Below are 24,468 nucleotides of genomic sequence, written 5' to 3' on the forward strand. Positions count from 1 at the left end.
GTGTCACGCGTCACGCGTCACGCCGCTTGCTCTTTCTTAACGGAGATGGATACTGTTTTGCACTTTCTTAATAGAGGTGGACTCTTTTTTGATTTACACCCTTTTTCTTCATGAGAGATCGTTGGTTAGCATCACGGATCATGGTTCGCATTTACATTTTGCGGAAAACTAATCGTTGTCATACTATCGTTGGTTTGTGCCCTCCCATCCCCCGATGACGGGGATGCTAGTCATAAGCGGTCCTTCCAAAACTGTAAGTATCTCGGCTGGCTCTGGTTTTGCGGCCTCTAATTTTTTTTTTGGTATTTTTATTGTAATCTTAACTCGAACTCCAACTCGAAGTCTAACTCCAAGTCCAACTCGAACTCGAACTCGAACTCGAATCCAAACTCGATGATTCGAGATTCCCTTAATTACTAGTGGGCATGATGACTTTTGAGTGCAAGCAGCCATTGAGAATTTAAACGCATTATAAGACTTTGTATGGGAAATAAAATACTGTCGATTATGAAGTTTAAAAAACGCTAAATTTAACTTTCATTCAATAAAACGAATAAAACTGCCAAGTTCGCGGCGTCACTAGAGCTGACCGCGTGTGATAATTAATAACTAGTGAGACCGATGACCTTTGAGTGCAAAGCAGTATTGGGTTACGGGCAGCCGTTGAGAATTTAGACTGTTCACAGTCCCCCTATTTTTCCGTGGGATTCTCTAGACCGGCACGGTTTGATGGAGCTGCCACCATCTTGGTTTGTAAAATCGAGCGCGATCTGGGGAGAGTGTCTAAACTACCGAGGGGAGGGGAGCGGAGTTGGGAGGCGGCGGTTTTTCGCTTCCCCTCACTGACTATACTAACACCCACTCCCGCTCCCCTCGGTAGTTTAGACCCTCTCCCCAGATCGCGCTCGCTTTTACAAGCCAAGATGGCGGCTGTTCCATAGAAGCGTACCGGTCTCGAGAATCCCACGAAAAAATAGGGGGACTGTGAACAGTCTATTGAGAATTTGAACGCATTATAAGACTTTGTATGGGAAATAAAATACCGACGATTCTGACGCTTAAAAAAACGCTAAATTTAACTTTCATTCAATAAAATAAATAAAACTGACTCACCTCTGGTGTATTCTTGTGCGTTTTGGGGTTTATTTTGCCGTTTCGGGCATTCTTTGAAATCACTGTCATTCCCCTCATAAGACGGAGTCAAGGCAGCACACTAAAATTTCGATTGTAAGCTCACGTAGTCCGCTCAGAGGCGGTTTGCGCCTCGAAAATCCATCCCAGACTTTTTTTTTTCACGCAAAGCTAAAGCCCCATCATTCGCAAACCTCGGTGAATGTTTCGTCGTCAAAAATCCCTACTCTCTTTGCTGGAAATGAGCATTTTCTGCTTCCGATTCCACGATAGCGTCGTTTCTCCAACAGATGATGATTTTGAAAATGGTCACGGACCTTGGGTTCGAGGTCAAATTACCTCCATCCGATGGGGTACAGTCATTTCATGTACAGCACTTAACCCATCCCCACAGCGGCATCTCGGACCCGGGGGGGGGGGGGTACTTGGGTTAAGTTTTGCTGGGTATGTGCCGCTGGCCTCTCAGAGCCCCTGCCCCATTATAGTCTATTTTGTGGCAGTTACAGACCCCATCTTAGTCATTTTTTGGGAAAATGTAATTTTCGCGATCCCAACTAAGTCACTTTCTATTTATGCATCTACTTTCAAGTACGGAATGTACTGCGAGGTGATTGTTACATTTAATAAACAACAACTTTTTGAACTTTTTAACCAAGACCATTTTGAATCCCTACTTAATAGAATTTTCTCACCTCAAAAATCCGAAAATGCATGACCCCTTTCTAGTTACTCTATTAAAAATGCGACCCCATTCTAGTCAATCCAGTCATGAAAATGCGACCCCATCCAGCGGCACATCCCCATTACCCTCTTATAAGGAAGTAACCCCCCCCCCCCCCCCCGGGTGACAGTGATTTCAAAGAATGCCCGAAACGGCAAAATAAACCCCGAAACGCACAAGAATACACCAGAGGTGAGTCAGTTTTATTTATTTTATTGAATGAAAGTTAAATTTAGCGTTTTTTTAAGCGTCAGAATCGTCGGTATTTTATTTCCCATACAAAGTCTTATAATGCGTTCAAATTCTCAACGGCTGCCCGTAACCCAATACCGCTTTGCACTCAAAGGTCATCGTCTCACTAGTTATTAATTATCACACGCTGTCAGCTCTAGTGACGCCGCGAACTTGGCAGTTTTATTCGTTTTATTGAATGAAAGTTAAATTTAGCGTTTTTTTAAGCGTCAGAATCGTCGGTATTTTATTTCCCATACAAAGTCTTATAATGCGTTCAAATTCTCAACGGCTGCCCGTAACCCAATACCGCTTTGCACCTCTCTCCTCCGCAGAGGCTTCTTAGAAAGCCTGGGGAGAGGGAAATTAAACGAGTAGAGTCTGGAGGAGAGAAATATCAAAGCGCGCGGGGGACGCTGGGAAGGGAGAGGAAAAGGAGAGAAGCCTCTGCCAGATAACGTGCGGTTCTCTGGCAGGATTTGCGGTTCTCTGGTTATGGCCGAACCAGACGAAGATCTCGACGATTTTGAATATTCTTTTAAAGACCTAAGTAAAGAATTCTGATCCGTATCGGTGCACTGAAAAATATGAGCAAACAACTTATTTTTATGGCGGCCTAAATTGTTAGAATAATTGTAAATTTTAGATTACTGGAAACATATTCGCAGTTTCCTTGATATGAATTAAACGAAAATTCACTCACCGATTGCAATCGACGTGTGTTTAACCGTTGTACTGCGTTTGCCGTTTCCTTGGCGTGATGCTCCTGAAAAATGGCCAAACATTTTGCCAGTTGCGATGCATCGTGCGGAAATGCTGGCTTAAGCCCGCTCCCTCGACGAAAAAATTTACCAAATGTTGATCTTCAAAGCATTTAAAACATACTATTTTACTGTTTTGTTTCGCCATTTGAAACGGGCGCTCAGAAAGAGAGAAAATTTCCTGTTCTTGTGGTACTGCATGTTCGGCCATTTTGTGAATGTAGAGTTAGGTCCAGTCTCCCTCGGAAATCGGGCGCCATTTTGAAAACATTATCTGGCAGAGGCTCCCGCTTTTTCCCCCTTCCCATCGCCCCCCGCGCGCCCCCGATTTTTTATTTCCCCCGTTTTCCTTCCTTTCCCCTCCTTTTTTCTACGTTTCTCCACTGATGGAGCCTCTGTGGAGGAGAGAGGCTTTGCACTCAAAGGTCATCGTCTCACTAGTTATTAAGTATTACACGCTGTCAGCTCTAGTGACGCCGCGAACTTGGCAGTTTTATTCGTTTTATTGAATGAAAGTTAAATTTAGCGTTTTTTAAACTTCATAATCGACAGTATTTTATTTCCCATACAAAGTCTTATAATGCGTTTAAATTCTCAATGGCTGCTTGCACTCAAAAGTCATCATGCCCACTAGTAATTAATTATTACACGCTCTCTAGTGACGCGAACTTGGGCTGCCTGTGCACTCACACGAAAATACCAATGCATTGTTCTTGTTAATAGTAATCTGTTTATTTACATGTAATTCGCGAAGCACTATATTGAATATTTATTTGGTCACCGATTTCCTGTGATTAAATACACTGTAAATACATTGTTTTCGATCACAATCAGCGCTCTGAGCTCAATATTTTTCGTTTAACTACGTCTTAAAGTCAAGAACGTAGGGAATAAACTAAGATGAAAAGTACCTTTGAATTATAATATTCACACGCGGCTTGCTTCAGTCCGTTGGTATTTCTAAACACTTTGCCTGCTTACATTCTATTGCCAAAAATTCTTGGTGTTCCATTCGGCAATACTAAAATTGATCTTCTTTCCCATTTCACCCCATTTGGAGCTCTGTTAAAAGGCGTAAAGCCAGCGATACCACTGTTCTAATCACCATGCCTGTTTAGGTTTTGACTCAAGCGTCCCACATCGTCTGTCGGTTTCCCTCTGGCGTCCCGAGACTACTATTTTTAAAATAATTCTTTTGGATTAACAACACTCTACCTGAGTGGAAGAAACGTGAACCTCCTCCAGGTCTCAAGTGAGTGTGTGATGTAGAAATGCTTAGTTGTAAAACCGCTTGTTGTCGTAAAGTTCGTAGCTGGCTTCTCCATCCTTCTGTGAAAGCGACAACTGCATACTTTACTACCCCTCCCAGTCAAGCACCCAGATTTTGGGTACCAGCTGAAACCAGGGTCTCTCTCTCTCTCTCTCTCTCTCTCTCTCTCTCTCTCTCTCTCTCTCTCTCTCTCTCTCTCTCTCTCTCTCTCTCTCTCTCTCTCTCTCTCTCTCTCTCTCTCTCTCTCTCTCTCTCTCTCTCTCTCTCTCTCCCTCCCTCGCTGGGGCGGGAGGAAGAGAGACCCTGGGAACGAGGTTGGAATTACACCTCGTTAACATGCACAAGTTTCTTCGCAGTATTTCTTTGTTTTCGCTCCTGGCTAGTGTACTCAGACTGTGCCGGCGTTAAATCTACTCCACGATGGTTAAAAATAAGTCCTAAAATATCCATATAATTTCGCTTTCATGTCGTCCTGTTCTAGCAGTTCATGTCACTTTCGCTTACGTGGAGAACTACGTTTGTTCCAGCCTTTCGCCCACCAAGACTGCGTCGTTGCACTCTCGCGTCCTAGATTTAAAACTCGGTATACAACTGTTTCGACAAAGGTTGCCCAAAAAAGAGTAAAAGCGTACGCGACAATGCCCAAAGGTAGTCTGGAAAATACCCAATAAATTTCAATAAAGCTCAGAATGCATGTTGCCATCTCAAGTCTCGGCTGTACGGTTCAGGCATTATGGATTCTGGGCTTTTATAGAAATTTATTGGGTATTTCCCAGACTACCTTTCGGCGTGGTCGCGTACGCTTTCGCGCCTTTTTCTGGACAACCTTTGCAAAAACAGCTGTATATTGTCAAGTGAATTATATTGTCAATAGGGAATTATTGCTGTCGGAAAATTTTAATATTTTTTCACTTTTGATTTGTCAAGGAGTAACTTAAGATGACTTTTAAAGCACGTGATCATCCAAATGCTGTTTAATGTTTTCGTTTTCTATTGGTGAATAGCTCAGCACGTTCATACTTTGCGCGTTTCCATTTCCATTCTCGTTCAAATCCATTCTGTACGTATCAGCTTGCTTGAATGACCGACAGAACGAGGTACCGGGGTTTCTTCTGTGACTTTGACGATGTGCTTCCCAGTTTCTTTTCGAGAAATTGCTGGTGAGCCTGGAAAGGCGCTGTTCCAGTCTCATTTTCTTCTGGTTCAAACCACACTGACCCATAACCTTTCCAAACTCTCTCCGGAAGTTTTGGCTTAGCAGTATATACAAAAATGGGTCAATAGCGCTATTGCTGTGCGAGATCCACAGGAGTAACGGGAAGACGTATGAAGGCATTCTTAAATAAGACTCCTTGTGGAAGGCGACGAGGTAATGCATCGCGTGAGCAGGAAACCAGCACAGCGCAAATACGGCCACGATCACAGACAGTACTTTGACGACTTTGCGCCTTGCCTTTTCCACTGCCACTAAGTACTCGCGTCCTCTAAAGTCTCCGGGGATTTTACGATGATAGAGTCTATAACAGACAAGCGTGTATAGAACTGCGATGACGAGAAGCGGCAGCATATAAAGTACAGCAAAAATAGAACTGTAAAAGACTTTAATAAGAATCTCGGCGATATGTGGATCTTCTCCAAAGTAAGAGATGCAAGACCACTCGTTTCCGTCGGGCGAGGAGATCACTTTGAAAGTTGCAAGCGTAGGGGCCATGACAATCGCCGAGCAGATCCAAATCGTAGCTGTCATGATCCTAGGCCGGCGAAACACTTTTCCCTTGAGAGGATAAAACACGGCAAAGAAACGATCTACGGACACCACCAAAATGGTGATGATAGAGGTAGCGATTGGAAACAGAAAGAGATACTGGGACAGCTTGCAAGTTATGGCACCCGCGATCCCAGCAGGCCAGCGGTGCCCGTTGTACAAGAAAGCCACGGACATTGGCATGACGATGAAGGTGATGAGTAGGTTTGAGCAAGCGAGGTTTGCGATCAGCAGATGTGTGGATGCTTTAATGCCGCACTTTCTGCAAATGATGTACATCCCAAGAGAATTACCGGCCAGTGCAACGAGGAACGAAATGGCGTATAGCGACGTCATCATTATCTTTATGCCTCCTGTCATTGATTTATCCGGAAAGGCTCCTAGCATTGCTTCGGCTGTGACAGGAAAGAAGGAATTTGAGAGCACTTTATAATTACGTTACATTAAAGCAGTTTCATTTTAACGTCATTCTAGGCGGTTTTCAACTGAGTGCCGTAAAACCAAAACCAAACCAATAAGTCTGACCAAATCTGGCCAATCACAAAAAACGTAAAGAACACATTGGACCAATCATAACATGTGAGAAATACATGTCACCGACGCCAAGCGCGGGAAAACGTGAAGGAGCAAGAAGATTTTGGATTTGTTTCCTATTGGTTGAGAAAGTGACGCGAAACTTTTTAACCAATCACATTGCGCAGTAAAGCAAAACCAAAGCAATGGGTAATAACTTTGACAGCCTCCCTAAAATCAAAACAAAAGAAATTACCCTGGCCAATAACAACAGACATAAAAACGCAATAAACCAATCACAACTCGAAGAAAATACATATATTCAGTGCTAAGCGCCGGAAAACACCTGCGACATAGACACCATTGGATTTTGTTTTGCTTCCAATTGATTGAAGACATGATGCAAATTTTACTAACCAAACGCGGAACTTAGCCGTAAAGCAAAACCAAAGCGAAACACAAACAAGATTGTCACAGTTCGAGAATCAACTGAAACCCACTCTAAATTAATGGAAACATCTCAACCAGCTGCCAGACTTCAAAACCGGACTAACAGGTGCTGCAGTTAAAGACTGGCTTAAAATAGCCTGCTCTTAAGTCGCAGTCCAAGTGCTTCTTCTTATGGACTTTGGTGATGTGCAGAAAGTCATTATGTTCAATAATTTGGGTATTGGTGTGATCTGATACTTACAGTTTGTCAAGTTTGTTTGATTCCAAGAAGAGTTCCCATTCAGCACCATGTTGGGGCCTTAGCAAAATGATTGACCTGGAAAATAGACGAATGTTGTAGAAAGACAACGGCAAACCAAGCCCCTCAAGTTGTATGTATATAAGAAATAAAAAGTGCAAGAATTAACAAAGTCCTCAACCAGGACGCAATCGTACCGATGCACCTATCCAACAAGTTCTAGAAATACATTGTAGCATTCAAATAAATACTTGACAGATAACAATTACCATATCGAACATGCCTCATCCCTAGGTGCCAACGCATTTTGACGGCATTACTGATGAAATTTCAAACTTTTTTAAGGAAAACCTCACTTAAGGAGATCAGAAGCTTATTCATGTCGCGCAGTTGAAATTTTTTTATTGATACCTGCCCAATACAAATTAATAAAATTATATAAATTATATGAATTATAATATAGACTATATCTTTTATTGCTGCAGCAGTGATATTTTAGTTTTTTAATTAGATCTTGAAGGAAGTTTGTTTCAAGGAACGCTGGGGCCACCAACCGCTGTGAATGAAATTATATAACTTTATTCCCATTTCACCCCCCCCCCCCCCTCCCTCCAAATTCATAGCGTAGTTTTTTCCTTGAAGGCTTCTTTGAGGGTCTCATGATTCGCTAACACACGTTCGTGTCGCCCTTTGAATTTAAGGCAGTAAACCGGAAAGTAAAAATTTATGGTGCCATTTGAACAGTAACAGTAAGTACTGGTTAGTTTTTACCGACAAGAAAACCATCATTTAAATTTAGCCCGTTCTTTGGTCCTGTGATAGATCTTGAATCTGTCCTCTCTTGAAATTGCTTTAAAACCTCCGTAGCACTGAGTCTGACGAGATCATCACGCTTTATACATCGCATCGCTTGTCAGACGCTTCCGAATGCAGTTTTAAAAGCTTAGTTCTACGTGAGACACAACATTTAAAGATACATTAGGCAAAAACTTCACAGTTTTCAACAACCGTCTGAAAAACAAGTTTCGTGGTGTTATACCCGATCCTTATTATAAACTATATCGGATGCTTACATATCCATTAGTACATTATCTTGACCGACTATCACAACGAATTTTCCACTTCACAAAGGAACAGACTTACCCCGTTTGATTTCAGACCTCTTATCTAGAAGTACGTGCACACGTTTTGGCAGGTTCACTAAAAGTGATTTTTAACACTCATGGATGGGTTTCCTGCCATCAATCACAATTTTATCGAACGCGATCACATTCTTTCTCTTTTCGTAAACAAAACTCGAGTTTATCTTTTTGGTGAGAGATTAACCTTTTAATTCCTCAGAGATGCCATCCACGATCGTAGCTTGATGAATTTTAAAAATTCACCGTTGAGAATGTCACTGTAATAGGAAAAACCTGCATAACGTACGTAGCTCTTTGAGATTTGACTCGATAGCAGCCAGACAAGTATAAACGAACCTTTAAAACAGGCATCTTCTTACCTTAATTGTTTCCTTCAGTTCCAAAGGGTTATCGGAGGTGGAAGTTATACTTTTGGAATAATTCCACGGCCTGCTATCTGAAAATATAAATCACGAAACTTATTATTCAGCTCACAAAGTAAGGACTCCTCGCGTGATTAACAATAATTTTGTTTCTTAAATGTTCTATAGTCGAGGTCATTCTCTGAGAGAAATAACGTCTATGAGCGTAGCCATAACAGTAATATTTCACGGATAAGCAAGGATCCGAACAAAAGAAGGCCGGATTGCACTTGAAAGCTGTAAGTACTTAAAAAATCTTTAAACTAATGCGAAAATGATAACTAAGCAAATTACCTTTGATCTGACTTGCATGCAAAACTAAATTTCACTACTTATGAGCACATTGACTACGACACGATGTTTCTGGCAACCCTTAGTCTCGGCTGACTTGCGACGAATCTACACCCGTCCGATAGATTTTGCACCTTTTAGCCACGAAAATGGGGTAAACCGCTTAAAGCAACTCAGTTGTATAATCCCTATGGATCCAATTTGAACAAAACTGAATGGCCAATCTGGAGCTTTCCAGCAGCCTTCGGGGATATCTTCGGACTTCTTCGCTTTGTTTTCGGCAATTCTCGGAACGGTAAAGATAACGTCCGATGTTCTGGTTGGTTGTAGATAAGTGTCTTTCTTGTTTCTGTCAATGATATGTCCTTAAATGAAACGCTCCACTGTCAGTACTGAAAACTCGTAAAATTATTCGCACTGACAAAATCCAGTTTAGTACATGACAACGTACCCAAAGCCAGTTTGAGCAGACTTGCTTGCTCTGAAAAGATACATTTTTTTAGAACCGAACCGGTGGCATATTTACCTCAGTCTCACTCAGACGAGAGACAAAACATGTACCGATTCTTATCATCAGTAATTAAATGTTTTTTTTTTTGTTCATTTTTGTCGTGCATGCTGTCGATGAAGTCAATGCATCTGAAGTGTGATCATTCAAAATAATGTAAGACCTGTTGATGACTACTTCACTGCGAACATGGTGAATATTATTCATCAGGCTTTGATTTTCGTCAATAAATTGCCAGGACCAAAACGTTTTATAAACAAGACATATTAAAGTTACCATTTCCGTTTGCTTACTTTTTGCGGAATTTCTCGTCGAATAAAGGCGAGCAATTTGGTTGCCAGTACAGTCTGGGTGAGGGCGATGAGTTCCACGTGTACACTGGCACGACCGAGATGTGGTGAATTTGACTTGTTCAAAGAACTTTTGAAGTGTAGGTAATTCGTATTCTAAAGCCATTCCGACTTACGGCTTAGGCAAAGGGCTACTGTTTATAAATATTATCGGTTTAGCCTGTGGGTCAATTGGTACTTTAATTTGCGACCAAGATTTAAATTCTCCTTGCCATATTGCCACACGGAGAAGCAAAACGGATCAGAGAGAATTTAGGACTGCATGTCATCGTTTGATGGAAACTGTAGTCTCTCTGTACCCGTCCTGAATCACCTTCCTTACGCATTGGTACAAAACATTGTTCGGGCTGTCAGCAGGGGAGCAGATTCAAGAGTTTTCTCGTCGACGCGTTCGGCTATATCGTGATACATCTGCTCTTCTAATCACATTACCAAAACGGAATTTTGGACTTCTCTCAGGCAAAGATAAGTAAATTAAGGTCAAAAATAATTCGTTAATGAACGTACTTTGACCTCTGACTGGATTGAATCGGCTCTTTGAAGTTACCTCTTCAAAGTATTAATTTATGCACGAAGAAAGATCCGCCAAAATAAGATATAAGTTATTATTAATTAAAAACTGTATCATTGTATAATGCAATTCCAGGGATTTGATTGGCTTAGCGGCCGTGGTATATGAGCCATTATACCATGCCCGAGGAATGGCGTCCATTAAATTGTCTTCTGGTTGTTCTTTCAAGGCGAAATCAGCAAGATTTAGCAATAATTCTAATAAAACAACACGCGCCGAGTTGGCTATAATCATCTCATATCCAACAAGCGTGAGTGGAATAATTGTTAATTATCGTATATTGAGTGAAAGAAATAGGAACAAGTCCTTAAAGGCACTGATCTTGTGGACTGAATTGAATCAGTTCTTTTATGTAATTATTTATTTTTAATGTTACTGTAAAGAGCTTGAGATGAATGTTCATTTATACATCAATGCATACACTATCAGGTCAATTTCCCATTAGACGTGGTTTCGTATAAAAAATAGTATTAGTACGATTCAAATAAACATTATTATCGCCGGCCATTCTTAGAGCTTCACACAGTCCTTCCATTCCTTTGATATTTCGCTGTTTTATAACTCTGAAATTATAACAGAGAACATAACTAAGAACACCCGACAAGAAAAAAATTCTTAAACATTATTTTGTCTTCTGTGTTCCCAAGTAGATCGTTTTCTGCCCTTTCAGGGACATATTTTTGCAAGCTAATACAAATTGATATGTTCGGATACTTTAGCTGAAAATTTCAGTTGCAGAAAGCTTTAGGAAACAGAATTTTTCTCCCAGAGTCACTAACTTTTACTGCTTTTACGAAAATTGCAGTTGTCCTTTCTTCGCATTTTTAACTACGTCTGTATTTGCTCTTCGAAAAAGGAAGGGAGTTAGTTTTCGAGTGCAACGAAATTTTGAGCTGATGTTTTGCTGAAGATTGTAGACTTTCTTTACCACTAAATCCAAATTTCTGAGGCGCCGATTAAGACCTTCTGGGAACAGATATCCACACTCTCCTGTCTAATGCTTAGAATGCTGGCTATTCAACAATGATCACAACGGTTACTTACTAGCTTTTATCGACGGATGATATATGTTTGTCTTTTCTATCCTTTATGGTTTCGATGCTGCCCTTGTCAAACTGCAGTGGAAACAGAGGCGAAGTTCTCGGAAGTTGGTCTTAAAAGCCTTTAAAGCGGTAAACGTTTTATTTGCTTAGAACTGAGTTCCGAAAGTGTTCGCTTATTAAGCAGCATTACAGAACATTGGCTTTTCAACGAAAAAGTAGTTTTCGAGTCACAAAAATAAATACAACAAACCGTTTCGCTATAACATTTGTCGTTTTAAAAATGGGGCTAATATGACATTACAGAATTTAATATTTACACTTTTTTTGGAAAATATAGTAAACAATAGCCGGCTAAACTTTTAAAGTAAGTATTGTAGTAGGAACCAAAGAGGTCATTTTATTTATTAAATAATCAGTTATCTATTTATTTACCTAGTTCAGTCTTTCTGTGTGTCACCCGGATGAATTAGTATAGATAATGTTTCAGTGTGCTTGTATTGCTAATAAAGGTTTTTTTAAATTGTTTTTAAAGTAAAGTCACGTTTCCAAATTTTCATCCAGTTGGCAGCAAATTTGCATGCAAAACACAGAAAAGAAAGCACATCTGGGCAATTTTTGTAACTCAATAAGAATAAAAAACAAAAGCAAAAACAAGAAAATATTTTTGATAACACTGTCATCATTGTCAAAAACCTGACACCAAAGTACTAGAATGAATTTCTCAAAACTGAGAGAGGGTCACGTTCTGTTTTAACTGTATAATTTATTTCACTCACTGAATGCTCTCTACATATTTCTAATGGTCTTTCTAAATTTAATTCTTTTATCTTCGTGTAGAGGCTTCAGGATTGGAAAAGACTCTGCTTCTGCAGATCAGATCAGATCTTAAGAGTTTAAATTAGTGTTAGTTTTAACATAAATCCCATTTAGTAAAGCTATTCTATCGTTAAGATTACAGTGAAATTTATTTTTTCTGTTCGCCTCAGAAATTCGGATTTCGTAGCTCAGTATTAAGTGAAAAATCATTTAACTGTTTCAAAGTTTGGAAATTATTTGACTACTGCAAACTAAAAGTTTTCGTATAAGAAAACTATATTCTACACCGCGTGTTTGCCACCTCACAAATGGCGGAATTTACAGCCAAAAGATTTTTTTCCACATTTTAACTTACTATTTCTTTCAAAGTTGTAAACGCACGCGGAGTCGAAATGAGATTCACTATTACTACGGCTTACAACGACCTGGAAATTCATATACTGAAAAATGTTCTGTTGTGTAAGAAGACTGTAAGATGTGCCGCTTTTAAGGAAGAGGAAACAGGCGAAGTGATCGGTTCAAAAAGAAAAAAAAAACAAGAAAATATTTATAATAACACTGTCATCACTGTCAAAAACGTGACGCCAAAGTACTAGAATGAATTTCTCAAAACTGAGAGAGGGTCACGTTCTGTTTTAACTGTATAATTTATTTCACTCACTGAATGCTCTCTACATATTTCAAATTCTTTTGCTAAATTTAATTCTTTTATCTTCGTGTAGAGGCTTCAGGATAAGAACATTATGAGGACTAAGCCACTTTCAAAATTTTGGCTTATTTCCATTTAGTTACTAAACTCTGCTCGTTTATGTTCACTTCAAAGTACAAGTAGATAATAAGATAGATTGATAGATAATAGCTTAATTAAGACTCTGCGTCTAAAGATCAGATCTTACGAGTTTAAATTAGTGTTAGTTTTAATTTAATTGCTGTCTGAGTCTTTCCAAGATTACAAAATTTAAATTCAATTTAGTGAAGCTGCTGTATTGTTTAATAAGATTACAGTAAATTATACTCTTCACTTGCACTGCACAGAACTTTCCGAAGTTCATTAGATGTTCTTTAATCACTTCCTGCGTTATTTCAGCGGTATTCAACGGTTTATTACATTCATTTTGAAATCACTGGTGATCCTTGCAATTTGATTGGCTCTTAACAGTGCGATTTATTCCCAAATTGCACCATTTTTTGCTCTAAATCGCATCCTTTCTTTAGCCCATCAAAATCGAAATGAAGTAACAAAAATAGAATGCTAATATTGACAATGATACTCTGTGATTTCAAAATAGGTGTAATAAAGTGGTAATTGAACTTTGTGTCGTGCAATTTTGGTCTGAAACAGGAGGGAGGGGTCAACTTCGGCTTTTCGCAATCGGATTGCTTGTCCGGATGATACGGGCCATCGTGACGTCACTTCCTGTAAAACCCGGGAAGTTTGAATGATTGATAAACTACAAACTCGCCAAATTTTTTTCTTGGATGATCAGTCAAATAATTCTACGCAAGGCCATCAAAGAATCATTGCTATGATTTAACCTATTACCATAATACATGAAAACAGCATCATCGCTCATGAGGTTAATATTTCAAGTATGAAAATACGCAAAAGTTTGACACTGGTTGATAGCAAATGCGACAAAACAGTGACGGCCTGCGCATCTTTGAAGAAAGATAACTTGAGAATCCAAAATAATTTAACAAGGAGGGAAAAGTGAGATCTTACTGTGGTTGAAAGCTTTGGATTGGCCATTAAAAACAATAATCTAACAACTTAATAAAAATGATCAGTGGGTTTAAACGCATTTCCTCGGTATTGTCAGGTCGAGCGCTCGCGAAAAGAAAGGCGAAAACATTTTTTTCTCAAGCTATCGGAAAAGCTACGTTGCAAATATGCCCTGTAGTACTAAGTAATTTGCCAGTTGGTAATTGTTAGTTTGCTTTTTTTGTTTAATTATCTCTCAAAAACAGGAAAATATGACAAGACTTTCCTTGCGAGGCCGAGCGGCTGACGCCAGCTTCAAGGCAAAATAGTCCAAACATTCTGTATCTAAACATCAAAATTCTAGGGGCAATGCACAAGTTTTTCTCTCACAGATTTAGAATACATAAGGAAAATTCAATTACTCTCTGGACTAGTACTTAAGTTTAACTCAACTTCTACTCTTTCATCATCTTACTAATGTAAATCAACTGAAGCACAGCATTTATCGTCTCCTTGCTCATTTGTTTTGTGGATCATTTCAGTTGATAAGTTTATTTCTATGACAAGATGTCTCCTTATCAGAGCTCTAGAGATAGCTGAAGATATTGTGAATATGTTCGGCCAGAAAACTGAGTCAGGAGTTGCCAATTTGGTGTGAAATTTCGAGAAATTTCTCGCAAAAACTAATGATCAGTTCAAAAGAAAGTCCTCGGGCGTCCGCATATTTTGCAAGCTTTTTCAAAATTCTAGGTTGCTCAGCAAAAGTCTTCTTTACAAAGGTCAAATGGCATGGGTAAATTAAAATGAACTCCCTTGAATCATCATTTTGTATCTATCAATTTTTTTTAATAATGTTAGAGGCAAATTCTATAACTTCAGGTCAAGTTTCAGCAATAAACACAAACTTATAATTTTCACTGTTTTTTCACTCGGCGAAACAAACTTACTGATCATTTTTACATTTGAATATAGCCTACTAATCTCAACTGGAACGATTGCACTAAGATTTGACCTCGTCTCGAGCCAAATGTCAGTTTCACCAGTACTTTGTGTAATTAATAAGATGTAATTTTTCTGGCGCGGACAATCCCAGCTTTTCCGATCAGCGCAAGTACACGTAACTCTTCACGGCAATATTTTCAGCATAATTCATGGTTGAAAATAAATGAACACTTACCTATATCGAGAAAAGAAGATTAAAAGTCTACTCAGCAAGAGAACAAACCCCATCCGGAGCCTGGCTGGAAAAAAAAAGTCGTTTGATGCAACAAAATCACTAGCGCCATTTTCGAAACTAAAATCCCGCGCTTCACAGGAAGTGACGTCACGATGGCCCGTATCATCCGGACAGTCGAGCCCACGAGTTGACCTCTCCCTCCTGGTCAGAAATCATACTTGTGATTTCAAATCAAACTCACGCTGCGCGCTCGTTCGATTTTGAAATCACGCGTATGATTTCAGACCAAATTGCACTCCACTCAGTTCAATTACCATTATTGATTCGTTGGATATCTCCTCAAAAACAAACATTTCCAAATTCCAATTTGATCTCGAAAGTATCCCCAGTTAGTGCTCTGCGCTAAATACATTGACACTTCAATAAAGTAATTTTTTTATTGGAAAACCCCAATCGCCTTAGAAATTCGGATTTAGCTGTAAAGAAAATCTAAAGTTTTCTTTGGCAAAATTTCAGCCCAAACTAAACACTGAAAAACTAATCCCTTATGTTAACGGAGGCCCAAATACGTTGTTAGAAAAGCAAAAAGCCAAAAAAAAGGGTCAGCTATCGTTTTCATAAAGCCCGCCAACAACAGCTCGTTCTTCGGGGAAACAGGAGCTGTGCTTCAAATTCTATTTTCGGCTGTGTTAGCTTACACAGATATACCTTTAAAAGGCTGGAAAATGTTCTGTGAACACAGGAGACAACATTTTAAATATTTGACTTAAATGTCTCCTTCGAGTGCCTCTGTTAATTATGCATCTAATGTTAGCTTCGGGAAAGAGTGTGTACGCCATCACACCGCCATGTCTGTCTTTTGCGGATCAGCTTGTACTGATCTCGGTTCTAAGAAGGGCGGTTGAACTGCCTGAATCGTGGTTTTTGTAACATTTTGAGATCGGAGACCCGAAAAAACAGACAGTTATTAATATTTTAATTTATAACATGAGATGAGAAACACCTCCGCCATGAAATTAAACGAAAATGTTTCTGACCCACCACGATAAATCAAAGCATTGTTTTAAGAATTTCCCGCAGATATTTGGAAATTACGAAGTTTAGTGTCTAGATCTTACCTTATTGGAAATGTTCAATAGTGCTAGTCCGATGTTTGTGAAATACTTCCCTTTGGAGACCGGAGAAAATGTTCCAAGTAACGAACAACTTCGAGCTAATGAAGACGGCTTGAAATTAACTTTTAAACCCACGAATGTTACTTAGAATCCTTGCTTCATGTTTGTAAGGTAATACTGTATATCAAAGCTAAAATTATTTTAGTAATTAGACACATACGATTTCTCAGTCTGACAAGGGTTCAATTGTACAAAAACACTCCAGCTGCAGTGAATGTTCACACATGTGACGCAGTAACCCCATAAAGATGTTTTCAAGACAATTTTAATAAAGATTTTGAATTGTTGACGTTTGAAACATTACACGATAACTTTGACTTGGAAATCAGCTCTCTTCTGAGGTTTTCAATGTGTTCAGTACTCACCCTCAGTGTGAACGAAAGATACTGATCAGGGCTCTGTTGGTATTCTACTATAGCACGTAGTGTTCTTTATTACTTCGAATTGGTGCTGCTCCAGCCTTGTACTGAACCGAGAGGAGGGCGGGGGGGGGGGGAGTGGGGAGGGGTACTCACCTATATAAGCTATATAGGTATGTGCGATACCAAAGGGTGTGGTTTTTGAGTAGTTTCGGTCTGAAATAGGGCATAGACTTTAACCATTTTGGTCTGAAAATCTGAAAACGGATATGGCCAGAAACGGCTATGGATTTTACAGGAAGGGAATGGATCCTAGAAACCAGGTCTATGGGTATAAATTTTAGAGGCCAGGCCTGAAAAAGAGTACCGAAAATCACATACTTTGGTCTTAAATTGTGCCAGGGTTTAGAGAACTGGCCCCAGTTGTTCAAAGAGCAAATAATTTTATCCTCTGGATAGGTCGCTATCCGCCAGATAAAATGTGTGCAAGATTTTCCCAATAGTCCTATAATTTGTGAATAGAGTAGAAGCATATGTCAAATTTAAGTATGGGATTGTGTGGAAAACTTGCCAAAGCGTTGGTTGGAGTATGTTTGCTCCACTGGATAGTGACTTATCCAGTGGACAAAGCTATCCACTCTTTGAACAACTGGGGCCAGGGCCGCACATCCCCACCAAGATTCGGAGGAGTACACCCCACCCCCTTCGTCCGGGATGGGACTTTGTACCGTGCGCACCAGATGGTTCCATACCTCAAAAGATAAGCGCTATGATTTAGCACAACACACCAACAACCGAGACTATAAACACCACAGCTGGTCTTAAAAAAAAACAGATAAAGGGCAACCAAATCAGGTCAATGGAAATTTAAGTGTTTTTCCCTATTTCAACCTTCACGGTAGCCTTCAGGCAAACCTGTCTACAAGCACAGCGTTGGGGGAGCTCTTGTAAAAATAGAAAACATGTATAGAACTTCGACCAAATAACCCAAACCAAATAACAAGTAAATCAGCACCCTAAGATCTGCTTCACAACAAATGCCAGTACAAGATATTGAGCGCAATATGGTGGAAGAACGTTCGGGGGTGCAATAATATGGTTCGACCTAATAAAGTGTGGTTTAAGGTATCCAGCGCCGTAAAATAGAAAAAAAAAATAAAAAAATAGATAGAAAGAAAGAAACATTTTTACACTGACGCACGTACTTGGAACCTAGCATCCAATTGTATTAGCTTTATTCTTTCCTGTAATTTATATGTTATCATTTCTTTCCTCCTGTTCCTTTTCAGCGGAGTATGTGACAGGTGTGGTTTCTCAGTAAAAGTCTTTACGAGATGCTGAAATGTGGTATAGCAACCAACCATTATACAATTTTCATTTTTATTTCAATTCAGATATAGCTGTCCAGCTTTTTCGTACCATTTCTCAGGAATTAGAATGGCGCAAAAATTGAACATATAAAACTAAGAGAATTAGTTGGTGTTATTGGGCAACGTTATACTTTAAAACAAATTGAGCGATTTTTTAATGCCATTTGCAACTCATCAGAAATTTCAACTAATAGTCATCCTTTTGGTCTCGCATGAAAGTAACCGGCCAATTACAAAGTGAATTCGAATATCAGAGATCAGAGGTCTGTAAATACAGCGACTAACTTTAAAAGTAATTAAAAAGCTTGTGATCTATAGAATTCTAAAATACGGGTTTTAAAAATCATGATTGAGTTAGGATCCTTCATTTCACTTGGAATGTCATTAAAAAGTTTTGATCCTTTAAAATAAAAAGACTTCCTTGCAGTCTTAGTTCTCACTTTGGGAAGCATTATGTGTCTCATGTGTTCCTACAGGCAGGTTATTTTGTATTCTTTCAAAGGTACACTTGGGTAAAACTTTAGATTTAATTTGTTCAATTTAATTCGAATTTCTGAGACGATCAACGCCTTCTGAACAGTTGATATTCACCGAAGTGAACCGTAAGATTATGCTCCTGTTAAAACGACAACGCCTTTAACTTTTGAGCCTCTGGGCTCGAAAAGCCAACCGCAGTACAGTGGACCATACTTAAATCAAAGCTTTTGAGCATAACTTTGATGGGACATTACCGTTTATCAGTATGCTGAACAATCTGGTTCCGACTTTTCAGTCTGTAGGTGAGATCCTACGCTCCCTTTATTGTGCTGTAGAAGTGGTCCTAAATTATTTTGTCCATAGCGGTGAAATCCTTGAAGCTGCTGGGCTTTATTTTCCTCATTTTCAATTCTTTTTTTATGTTTTTCTACTTCTTTTTTTAAATTAAATTTGATACCCTAGCCTCCAGTCTACATTTGACCTAAGGTAAACCTACAGAGTAAGATTCCTTACTTTCTCTCAGCAATTACGTCAACACCCAAAAACCGCAACTGAGAGCTGAAACCCGGGTCGAAAGGGTGTTAAAACAAAGAGAATTCCAGTCATTACGAAAAGCAATTCCTGTTTGTATTGGAGAACTTCTTTGTGCGTTAAATTTTCTATACAAATAATATGTTTTGTTTATAGTTTGGCATACTTATGTGGTTGCGCACTAATGACGGGGAAAGTGCTAATTAAACAATCGTTTCATTACGGAACCAACATTGACCTTACAGATTAACTGTTTTTAAACTTAAAATGAACTGATGAGAAACTCGGTTAAAGGAACTGTATTCGAATAGATTGTCAGAAAAAGAACTAACCGGGGACCTTTACGTTGAACGGATTGGACGATCATAATTATATATATAATGACGATTATGATTGGTAATGTTATTATTGAAAGAGTACTGCTATTAAACTTACATTGCATTTGAACCTACCAGTTCCTTGAGGCAATGACCGTAGGATAACTTCAGCAACTACTTTGAACAGTTTAGTCTCTCGATCTCTGACTTGTGTCCAATATTTTAGCCGTTTCTCTGTTAGATTGTTGAGCTCAATGTCGAAGTTTCTGCGCTCTAAATTAAAGACAGTTTCACATTCGAAGTCAGATCAGTTTGAGCTCGACTAATCATAACACGGCGGTTTAATTAATGTAATGCTTTGTGGTGATTGTGTAGTATCCGCTATCCAACAAAACCACCAGACACGACCTTTTTCCTTTCGCCGCGTGCAAACAATTTAAAATGTTCAAACTATGAGGCAATATTTCACAAGATGATTACAGATCAGACGGTAATACAAAGCGGGCGGAACATTAGGGCGGACCTAAATATTTTGTTTGAAAACAGAAGAACAATGAGAGATCAATCATCTTAGCTTTTGTACTTAATCTACTGTTGTTTTTACTTCTCATCTCAAAATTGCTATTAATGAACAATTGTCTTCCTCTTTGTGATAGTGATTATATTTTAAAGTACTTCCATCACTGTTATGGATAAAGGCGCAAAGAGGGTTAGCCATCCTTTGCAAAGTTTTGTGTGAAAGTAAATCAGTGACTGTCTTCTAACTGGCTCTGTACCAATGCCAATTCATGATGAAAGTACATTTCACCCAATTAGGACCCATTTATAATTCGTGATCACGTTTGAGTAAATCTGCCTAAGAGCCACACTAATAACAAATAATACACTTCAGTTAGGATGTGAATGCCACGATTTCAAGTCGAGCAGAGCACGGATTCGATTTTTATCTGTAAGTTGGGCTGCCGTGACCAAGTCAGGTGGTGATGATACAATCGAAACGTGACGTATCAGGTCGAAGACATGCGAATATGGCGTTTGAACAAGAACATTGCAGTCCGCTTCAAGGACATGACTCCCCACGCTGGTGGGTGGGTGAAGGGGAGGATATTGCGGTACTAGTAGTGGGTTATGCCGGAAGGCTCCACCCGAACAGGGTGCTTTTTTCTTCCTCGTAGTTCTCGAAAGGACAGTGCAATTTAAAATGTTAGCATTTTGAGGGTCGCAAAAATAGACTTATGTTAGCCTACCTACAATCTGGGACGGAATAAAAAAAATTACCCTCCACCCCCCCCCCCCCCCTACCAAAATCATAATGAATTCGCGCTCAAAGCAAAACACGCCATTTTTCCATCATTGAAATGGGGCAGGGGGGGGGGGGGTGGTATTAAATTTTCATTTCAACTGTCCAAGAATGTTGCTGGCGGTCAGTTACTTCAATGGCTGGCTATATTGTCCGCGCGCGAATTTCCATTCACCTTTTCCCCATTCTCTTTGTGGCTTCCAGTCGCTGCTTTTCGCCCAAATTTCGCCTTTATCACAACATCCCGCCAACTGGCTGCGCCATTTCGGGTAATGGCCTCCTGTTTCGGTATAATATGGTATGTGACAGGTTAATCAGTGGGCTTGGACCTGTGAGTGGAGCCACCCTCCTCCCTTTCCTAGGGGATACTCCCCTACATAAGCTATATAGGTGTGTGCAGCTAGCACTTTTTGAGTCGTTTTGGTTGTCTGAAATAGGGCATAGATTTCAATTAACAATTTTGCTCCTGAGTTTGGTCTGATCGAAGGCGGCAGAAAAGGGTACGGATTTTACAGAAACGGGTGTGGATTCTAGTACCGGAAAATTATATATTTTTGGTCTAAAACAGGATTATGGTTTGGTGAACTGAGGCACACACCCTCAGCCAAAATTACGACGAGCAATCCCCCCTTCCTCCCCACCCGGACCCCTTCCCGCAATTATCGTGCAGATGTTCCAGCGGTAGATTCTAATACATGACAGCAGTAAAACTACCGAGCACTCCAGTTGAGGCAAAGTCTGGACATTTTTGCGGCTGAAGGCGTGATGTATCGCTGCAGAAAATTTCTGACCTTTTAATACCGAGGAAACCTTATAGGAGCAAACTTACTGAAACACAAAAAGGAATGATAAAATTAATCTCAGATTCCTTTGCAATTGGGGATGTCAACACCTATTCAGGATACAGATTGTACACATTTCTTCCCCCATTTACTTACCATTGATATAAATTTCATACCGTGTGTTGATTATCGTTAAAACTTGATTAACAATATAAGCCAGCATTTAGAAAAGAGAAAATTGCTTCGGAAAATCACAATCGAAGAAATATTTACCAAGAGAATGTTAGTTTGCATCGATTATGTACATTATTGACACGAAATGTTCTTTTATTTATTTATTTATTTGTTTTTTTGTCAGAAGCATTCTTGCACGTTTCTAGCAGAAGTTTACTTAAACGGAAGAAAAACAATTGTGCTTGGACTCATATCCAAGAAGCACGAGTTGAATAATTGCTTTATTAAAAGCAACCAAGTTGAGTTAGATCTTGCTGATTTCATGTTTCACGAAAGACAAGAAGACGATTTAATGACCGCTATTTCTCGAGCATGGAATAATGGCTTATATCTCATGTGGGCGTTTAGCCAATAAAAGCTCTGGCCGGAATTGCATTATCCGATAATCCAGTTTAATAATAATGACAGGAGCCCATGATAATGACAATTAATCAACGAAGTCAGAGGAGAAGGCGAGTGATGGTGGACAGTCGCCATACTAAAATAGGTGAAGCAACTCGTGCACGACATACAGTTGGGACGTAAATAGCAGATACCCTCTGATGAAGTTTAAATAGCCAATCAGAGCGCACGAAAACTTAATATCCACTAGTTTGTCATTCCCTTGTGTTTGAAAACGCCCCAAACCGTTTTGGATGTTTCAAAAGGCGATCTTTCAGTTTAACGTTTTTTTTTTTCAGGAGCACACGGCGCTATTTCGTCATTCTTGGAGATCTAATGGCAGATAGTAGTGACGAGGAAAAAAGCCAACACGGGTGAGAAATAATTTGACGAAGAAATTAACCATCTGCCCTTGAGTCTCCAAAGATACTGTTCTGTGGGCTTCTGTTTTTATCTTTCCCCTACTGATTTTTATCTGGTCAATTCTGACACTACAGTGTTTCCGCTTGATATACTCAATAAACGTTTTTCTCTGGGAAAAGCACTGTTTATTTTAAGACAGACTGACACCTCTAAAAGTGTCTTAAGGTACAGATAAGGCTGAATACTGAAACGTGATGAATTCTGGCATTTTGCATGATTAAAAGTCGCTAAACCAACTTTTGTACAAGGCGAATCCGATTTGTTTGATAAAAGCGACAATATTTCAGTTTGGAGTGTGGCAGTTAAAATATTTTTTATAGGTAAATGGTTCAAATTGAAAAGAACTGTCAGTTGAAACATGTAAGCTCTTTCTTAAGCAAATTGGCCGCCATCTTGGTTGGGACACTGAAATACGTCGTGATTTGCATAACCTAAGTATTAGGCCTTCCCAAGAGGAGGGGGCAGGGGGGGAAGCCTATGATTTGCAATGTTTTTGGCCAGAATCCGTTGACAAAGAGTCAGTGTCGTAGATTGAAAACTTAAAATCGCGGATATCCACTTTCCTCAAGATTACACTTCTCGTTTGATCGGCAAATCTTTTGCCAAGTACCTCAGTTAGGCTTCCTGAGTTTGAATTTATCTGAAATAAATTTTTTTGCCATCGGATTCTCGTACAAATACCGTATTTTGCGCCACGCTCGCTCAATATGGCGGCTAATTCAATTTTAAGGTTCTTTAAAAATATTATAAAGTTTGTATTGCTAAAAACGATTTTATTCGAAGAGATACTTACTTCAAAGGAAGAAAAATTTTAAATGAAACGTCCGAAAAGTGCTTTAATTTGTTCAGTTCGAGTAACGATTGGAAAATCTTTTGCTTCTGGATAAACATGCAAAACATCCTTGAGAACGAATTACTTATGAATTCAAAGCCTGTTCGTTACATAAAATACTATTTTTCACTTACCAGCGTCGGAGTTGTTGAATTGTGCGAAATATTCAAATACCTCGCCAGTTTCGACTTCCAAAGGATGAGTTAATATAAAGGCAATCTTCTAAAAAGATGAGTTGTGCGAGTAAACCTTCTCTATTATGCAAACTGCGGTTCAATGCTGAAAAAAAAAACTAAATGGAGTTGACGTTCCCGATGCTCTAAAATATTTTCTTTTCTGAAATTTTCTATCACCATCAATTGACACTTGACAGTTCAATCAGGAAAAATTAAACAAATCACAACCTGGCTGGTCATGAACACATCTTAATAACTGCACTGGCCTGATTCCAGAAGCGCCAAAAGCTCACATTAAATTTGCCTTTGTCGGTATTTCTAAAAAAAAGACAGCATAGCGTGCATAGAATTTATGAGCCTGTCATATTTTTGGTGCGTTTAATTATACCCTGTGGGAAATGCGTCAGGGATGCAAAAGAAAATCAGATAAAATATTATACCCGTCACTTTTTTGGAGTTCAATTTTAGTTGAAAGAGGAGATTTACTTTTTTTTTTGAAAGCCTCTAAAGAAGGCTATAGAGTGCTTCCGTTCCTAATTGTTATCAAGACTGAACAAGTGCTGTTCGTCGGACATCGCCGGTAAGCCAAGAAAGCAAATGTGAAGGGTAATCAGTAAATTGTATTTATAATTCATGCAGTACTAATATCGAACGCATCACCCTTGACACAGCCGGAAAAACTGTTACCGCATAGTGCGTTGGCGCGGAAAAGTATTATGTCTTTTTCTTTCTTTCTTTTTTTTTTTTTTTCTGTGGAAGGGCAATTAATTGATGATCGTGAGAAATTTGAAGCATTTTCACTTCCAAGGAAATTCCACGTTGCTTGATGAACCTTCTTTGAAGGAAATGCAATGCTTTCTTTGAGTCTTGCCGTGTACTTGGTCTTATAAAACCTCGCCAAACTTCAATTAAAATTTAGTAGCCCTCTTTAAAATATTCACAGTGTGGGACTGGATCGGTCTACTTTGAGCTTTATCCGATTTCACTGAGCAATCAGCTCACGATCTTAAACGAGACTCGCTTATATGGA

The 24,468-nt window shown here is 39.3% G+C and overlaps 1 protein-coding gene across 7 annotated transcripts; it reads right to left on the reverse strand.

The window, feature by feature from the left end:
- Nucleotides 1–2,049: 2,049 nt before the first annotated feature.
- Nucleotides 2,050–23,727, reverse strand: LOC146465978 (kappa-type opioid receptor-like). 7 transcript variants are annotated; one of them, XM_085128135.1, is made up of 6 exons: nucleotides 20,786–20,855; nucleotides 19,446–19,583; nucleotides 8,582–8,658; nucleotides 7,084–7,158; nucleotides 3,264–6,274; nucleotides 2,050–2,403 (listed from the first exon to the last, which is right to left on the reverse strand). In XM_085128135.1, exons 4-5 carry the CDS (start codon nucleotides 7,130–7,132, stop codon nucleotides 5,061–5,063), a joined length of 1,263 nt encoding a protein of 420 aa, XP_084984261.1. In that variant the 5' UTR covers nucleotides 7,133–7,158; nucleotides 8,582–8,658; nucleotides 19,446–19,583; nucleotides 20,786–20,855; the 3' UTR covers nucleotides 2,050–2,403; nucleotides 3,264–5,060. The 7 variants fall into 7 exon arrangements, with proteins under 7 accessions (XP_084984261.1, XP_084984263.1, XP_084984260.1 ...); XM_085128137.1 differs by lacking the exons at nucleotides 19,446–19,583; nucleotides 20,786–20,855 and adding an exon at nucleotides 23,397–23,727; XM_085128134.1 differs by lacking the exon at nucleotides 20,786–20,855 and having other exon boundaries at nucleotides 19,446–19,788.
- Nucleotides 23,728–24,468: the final 741 nt, after the last annotated feature.

This window comes from Pavona decussata, unplaced genomic scaffold, assembly GCF_977016875.1.
Source record: "Pavona decussata unplaced genomic scaffold, jaPavDecu1.1 SCAFFOLD_155, whole genome shotgun sequence".
Classification (NCBI taxonomy): Eukaryota; Metazoa; Cnidaria; class Anthozoa; order Scleractinia; family Agariciidae; genus Pavona; species Pavona decussata.